Below are 6,552 nucleotides of genomic sequence, written 5' to 3' on the forward strand. Positions count from 1 at the left end.
CCTGCGGCTCTCAGATTGTTGCACAGAAGGAAATGCAGCCCTCGGGATAAAAAAGTTACCTGTCCCAGTTTTAAAGGACCATAGGTTTACAGTGCACTGTCTACTGCTCTTCTTGCATGAGAGCATAGGAATATATCTCTCCCTAGTGTTGGAAAACACTGACAGCATCTCTTTGGCTGTGGGCAACCCTTGACATGGGTTCCCAGTGCCGCTCATCACATAGAATTATAGAACTGTAGAGTTGGAAGGGACCTTGAGGGTCATCTAGTCCAACCCCCTGCAATGCAAGAATCTCAACATGATTAGAATACACAAATGCTGCATATCCTGAACATGCCACCTTTCCGCAACTTTTGAATTCAAAGAACCCTGAGAGAACCCCAGGTCGAGTTCAGCCAGAAAAGCACAAACTGCAACCCCTTCTGTCAGGAATGGGGAACCGCACTGGGCCAGGTTTGCTGGGGGTTGATGGGAGTTGTAGTTCAAAGGCCCCCACCTGATCTAGAGTGTTAGCAACTAGACAACCACTCTGAGTGTAAAGATTGCAAGTGAATAGCAGAGACCCAATTAACCACAAGCTCATTTGCCTGAAAGGCTTGATTCAGGTTAATAGTTTCTCCCCATAACATCCATTAGCTTCTGCTAGAATCATGCTCTAAGAACCAAGGAAAACCCATTTCACCCATGGCAGATGTTATTTTTTTAAGCTGCTCTACAAGCCAGCTTTTATCCATGCAGCACCACAGACAAGAGTCAGCAGTGTACATGCCAACCCCTTGGGCTGGACTCAGTACAGGTCAGTTTCTGGCACTACCTCCAAATGCTCAAACTGCAGTTGTGATTGGGTGCCAAAAGCCAATCCATGACGAATTAAGTAGGGCAATATTTGGTTTACAACATTGTGATATCTCACCAGCTAAACATTGCAATATACTGATATATCACAATGTCTGAAATAAGGATGGAGCTATGTAGAGGCATCGGCTGGCTTCACGGCTTTTCCTGCATCGTGATTTTTGCCGGCGCCTGCTCTTGTGATTCGCTGCCCCTTGCAGATGGCAGGACAGAATTGAGCTGGCGGAGTTAACAAGGGCTGCAGGAATCGAGAGAAGCATTGGCCAGCTTCACGGTTTTCCCCACATTGTGATTTTTGCATAGCCCACATGCACGCACATCATGATTCGCTATATCTTTCCAGGTCAAAAATTATGAAACCAATATCACAATATAGACTTCAGACCAGTTTTAGACAATATATCAATATTTTGCCCAGCTGTAGAGTTAAGCACATGGCACTGGCATGCACATGATAGTTAAACTCAATGGCTGTGCAGAGGCAAGTCAGCACATTGGGGAATGGGCCAGCTTTTCCCCAGCGAAAACCCACATTCCCTTAGGGGTAACTGGGTGGGGGGCATGCAGGCTGGTGGTGGGCAGATCAGAATCCTGGAATGGGTGAAGCCAGAGTCAGACGTGGTCCTGGCCCCCTCTCTGCTCTCATTCTGCCACCCTGTTTCTCTCTTGATCACCCCCATTTCTCTTGCTTTCTGCTACTACCACCCTCTCTCTCATCCTCCCCACCCAGCAGACTGCCAGAGGAAGAACAGATGACTCTTGCCAGGCATCTGCACAGAGCATTTTCACACACCCGGGGCTTTAAGACTCAAGCTATGACTACAGGTTGCCAGGCCCTGCCACACAGGCTTACTGAAACCTACAGCAGTGCCAGTGTCATGCGAGTAGTCCTCAGAAGAGTCCAGTGGGATGCAAATTCCTCAGCCAACTCTCATTGGCCAAACTATTTTATAGTTACTAATTTTATTCTGGGAGGGTTTGAGCAGCACGCCTCGGGCACCACTCAGGTCTGCATCCACAAAGCTTCAAGAACAAGGCAGCTGTAAGTTATACATGGCTATACTTTGGGCCGGTCCAATAAAGGGCTAACTTCGGAGGGCATCTGGTCTCCTAAGGTGCAGCAGTGCCACATAAACCTCAGCAGTCAGAGCTGATGGAAGGTGACAGCCAGAGGGAAGCAATTCCACCTGACTGCACCAGAGCCAGTTTCTTGCTCCCAGGTGCTTCTCTCAGTGCCCACCTAGCCAATGAAAGGCCATAAACCAAGGCCACATCCACACTGCACATTTAAAGCACTTTGGTTCCACTTTAAACAGTCACGGATTCCCCCAAGGAATCATGGGAACTATAGTTTACTGAAGGCACCAGAAGCTGTTAGGAGACCCCTAATCCCACACTGAGCTACAGAGTGGTTTAATAGTTAAACTCTCCTCCCAGGGAACTCTGGGAATTGTAGCTCTTTGAGCAGAATTTGTTAAGGAGCGCCCTTAACAAACTACAGTTCCCAGGACCCTTTGGGGAAAGCCATAAGTGTTTAAAGTAGTGTCAGAGAGCTGCAAGTCTATGGTGTGGATGCGGCACGAATGTAGGTGGGGCCAACCTTCCCTGACCTAAACTGAGAAATGTTTTCCCCAATCGCACTGCAGCATATTAGCATATTGGCATGGCTGAAATCTTTGCCACAAACCATTATTGCACATGCTCATGTAACAGCCTAACAATAGATTTTAGGCCACCTCTGTAAGGGTTAGGAAACTTGGAAGCAGGTCATAGAGTCACAGAGCTGAAAAGGAACCTCAGACCTATCATTTAGTTCCACACCCTGCTCAATGCAACATCTTGAGAAACAAACCCTGTGGAACAAGAGCGGGTTGCATGTACTGCTCCAGATCTCCTTGGACTACAACTCCCAATATCCGTGAACCATGAAAAACCCTCAGAAAAGAGCACCCCTGAGCACGAGCAAAGAGCAGCTGCCCACAGGAACACTCTCACTCCAGGCCCCACATACCAAGGAATAAGGAGCCAGGTCTCATCCTCCCAGAGGCTGCCAATGTCCCCTGGGATTGGTAGCCTGGAAAAAAGGGAGGCCAACAGTAGGGGGCACCAGAGGAGTAGCGCGAGGGGCCAGGGGAGCCCTGGGCCCACATTTTTGAAGGGCACAATCAGGCATGACAGGCAGGTGCCCTGGCAGCTGAGGCACAGCGACAGGCGGGTCAGTCCAGTGCGCAGGTGGATGGAGGGAGCAGCCGGGGAGCCACTTGGAGGGCGGCTCCGTTCACCCTCTTTGCACACCAGGGGGATAACACTTGCCCACCTGGGGCGCCGGCAACCCCTGCTACGGCACTGGGTAGCCAATGGCAGGTGGAGCCCAGGTGGTTTCTAATCTGGTCTCCCTCTATCGCCACCTCCCTAAGCTCTGCAGGGGGCAACCCCGAGCCTTGAAGCTGACAGCTGGTGCCACGCCCTGGTGGTTAAGTAAGAAGGCCGGCCGGCGGCAGGTGGGGGCCCCCGCAGTAGCAACCCGACAGGTGCTGCCCTAAGAGCCCCGGCTCTTCCTCCCCCTGTCAAAATCTATATAAGGCTGGAAGGCTGGGGAAGCTTTCCGGGCCCACGTCGCCCGGTGCCAGCCTCGCCTGGGCGCAGGTGGCGCGCTCAGGTTGGCTCAGCGCCTCTCGCGTCATCCCCGGGATGGAGGGAGAAGCGGAGAGAGAGAAATCTGGGCCACCCATAACAAAGGCCAAGCGAATCGCCAAGCGGGAGCGCGCGCGCGCGCGCGGATGAACCCGGGGCCGGCGGGAAGCCCTGTCTTTGGCACGAAGGGAGCAATCCTGATTCCCCCCCCCCCCATTCAAGCCAGCTATGGTTGCTTCCTCCCCCCACCCCAAAAAATAAAAATAAAATAAGGAGGGGAGGGAGAAACAGGTTCAGTCCCGCACACGCAGCCTGGGATCGAGTGGGAGGCGCGCCTCCGACAGCCCCACCTTTTGTAATCCGAGGAGAAGATCCCTCCACTGGCCGGATCGTGCCCATATTCGGGCTCCCCCAGGCTGGAGGAGCCGCCTTTCTCCTCGTTGTAAGCTTGGCCGGCGGACATGGCTGCGAGGAGGAAAGCTGGGCTGGCTGGAGCGCCTTATGGCGGGGGGGTTGCGATGGCAGCCCCGACGGCGGCTCCGGGATGCGGCTGCGGCTGATGTCAGTGTCATGTGGGAGCGGCTGGTGCAGCCAGGATTGGGCACGCCTCCCCCGGCCCTTAAAGAGACACGACCCCGCCGCCCGCGCCGAGGGGAGAGGCTGGGGGCGGGGGGTTCCCTTTCCGGTGCTGGCTCATTTCATTTTTTAAAACCTAGACCGCCTTTTGGCCCTCAAGTCGAGGTGCAATAAAAGAGAAGGCAACGCCCCGCCCCCAAAGCACCCGGTTTAAACCGTCACAGAGCTGAAACGAAATATTAAAGCATCCACACCTAATATCTGAAGCACATTAGTTCCCCCTTCTCCCGAGAATCCTGGGAACTGTAGTTTAAGGGTGCTGGGAATTGCAGTTTAACAACAGGAAGATTTAAAGAAACTGTTGGAAACTCAAGGCAGTAGAGATATAAGATGATCAGAGGCCCCCCGAACTTGAAGCATGGGAAGTCTCAATAAAAATTTATAATTTGGCAGAATATTCAGACTATATGATATGTATTTGTATAATTTGGAATATTTACTGTGATTTGATTGGATTGTTAAAATGGAAAATTTAATAAAAATTATTATTATTATTATTATTATTATTATTATTATTATTATTATTATTAAAAGGGTACTGGGAATTGTAGCTCTGTGGGTGGCAAACTACAGTTCCCAGGATTCTTTATGTGTGTGTGTGTGTGTGTTTTAAATGGGTGTGAACCTTAAAGGAAAATAAATGTTAATAGCCAAGCGAAAGAAAGATGGGTTCGATGCCTGCCTAAAAGTCGTCAGGGATGGGGCCAGTCCAATCTCCCTAGAGGAGAGGTTTTCAACCTTTTGGGGTCCACGGCTCCCTTGACCAACTGCATTCTTTCTGCAGCACCCCTGTGGGGCTTAGGAGTCCAGTTATGCCACCCCTTACGTGCAAAGCTGGCAGCCTCTTAATTTTTTTCAAACACCGTTCCCTCAGCCTCCTCTCCCCTCTCCTTGGGAGTCCTCCAGGCAGCCACTGCTGCTGTTCCTGGTTTCTGAGCTGCCCCACCCCAGATGCCCCCCCCCCAGATTACTCCCAGAGGCACCATTTGCCTGTGGAGCTTATAGTCAGGGCTGCTGCAAAAAAACAGCTGTGCAAGCCTTTGGGAGGCAGAGATGCGAAAGGGAATCAAAGGAGGGAGAGAAGGAAAGAGGGACAGAGCCCATGAAACCCCTGAACATCATTTAAGGCACCCTAGGGTGCCACGGCACCCTGGTTGAAAACCACTGCGCTCGAGGCAGAGGTGGATTATGGGGAGTGAGACTGCTTTCCCCGCAATGGGTGCTGAACAGAGAGGGCGTTGTAGGGGCTGCCACAACAATGGCAAACAACAGAAGGTGAGAGGCAGGGGGTTGGGGTGCCAAATTTTGGTGCTGCGCAGGGTGCTGCTGGAATTTCAAAGCCCAAAGTCTGCCACTGGTAGAGGAAATTCCATACTGAGAAACCAGAGGCCTTTCTCCTGGGCATAGTCGGCCAATTGGTGTCAAAGAAGGACAGAACATTTTTTATGTATGCTACAACAGCAGCAAGAATACTCATCGCAAAGTATTGGAAGACAGAAGATCTACCCACCGTGGAAGAATGGCAGATGAAGGTAATAGATTATATGGGACTGGCAGAAATGACCGGCAGAATCCGTGACCAGGGAAAAGAGACGGCGGAAGAAGATTGGAAGAAATTTAAGGACTATCTTAAGAAACATTGTAAAATTATTGAATGCTAGAACGATGTTGATTTTGAAATTAAGTGGTTTTTAGCTGTAATGATTATGTAATTAAGAAAAGAAAGGTCAAAAATTATATAGAAATTAGGGGAAGGATTTGCTGAATTGAACTAATTAGAGATTGGAATACAGAAAGGGGAGGTATGAGGAGGTCGGGAAAGTAAGTTTTATGAATATAGGGGATTGAAATTATACTTGTTGTTGTATGTGTTTTGTATGTTTTTTTTGCTGGTTTTGTTTTTTCTTTTCTTTTTTCTATTCTATATAAATCTTTAAAACTTTAATAAATATCTTATATAAAAAAAAAGGAAATTCCATACTGCCACGGAAAAGGCCCTGCCATCTCATGCTAACATCAACCAAACCTCTTTGCTGATAGGACACACTGCAGGCCCCAAAAAGCAGGCCAGACCAGGCATAAAAGATGTGCAAAACTCCTTGTCTGGTCTTTCGTTGCACAAGGAAGTTTTTGCTTTCAGCGAGGCTCCTGGCAATTTAAGGGACTACCTGACACGCAGAAATGTAACAGGTGCAGCAGCGTGTCACTCTTGCAAAGGCAAGACAGAGTTGATGCTGGATTTCTTCCTGCCACATACAGCTGTTAAGAAAAACAGCTGTGCTTTTTTCCTGCTTTCCAGGAAAAAAGGTATCTCACCTGCCTGGTTTGATTGTGCCAGGCTGAAGGGGAAAAGAAGGATTTTTTTCCACACAATTTTTTTTCCCTTTTCCATGAGGAGGCTGCAAGGCTTCACCAGGAAGCTACACC

The 6,552-nt window shown here is 49.7% G+C and overlaps 1 protein-coding gene across 1 annotated transcript in view; it reads right to left on the reverse strand.

Moving 5' to 3' along the window:
- Positions 1–4,090, reverse strand: part of AP3B2 (adaptor related protein complex 3 subunit beta 2) — a 73,707-nt gene extending 69,617 nt beyond the window's left edge. The window contains exon 1 of the mRNA XM_053364316.1: positions 3,840–4,090. Coding sequence (XP_053220291.1) covers positions 3,840–3,952 — 113 coding nt within the window. The 5' untranslated portion in view covers positions 3,953–4,090. The remainder of the gene's footprint in view (positions 1–3,839) is intronic.
- Positions 4,091–6,552: the final 2,462 nt, after the last annotated feature.

This window comes from Podarcis raffonei, chromosome 14, assembly GCF_027172205.1.
Source record: "Podarcis raffonei isolate rPodRaf1 chromosome 14, rPodRaf1.pri, whole genome shotgun sequence".
NCBI classification, from domain to species: Eukaryota; Metazoa; Chordata; class Lepidosauria; order Squamata; family Lacertidae; genus Podarcis; species Podarcis raffonei.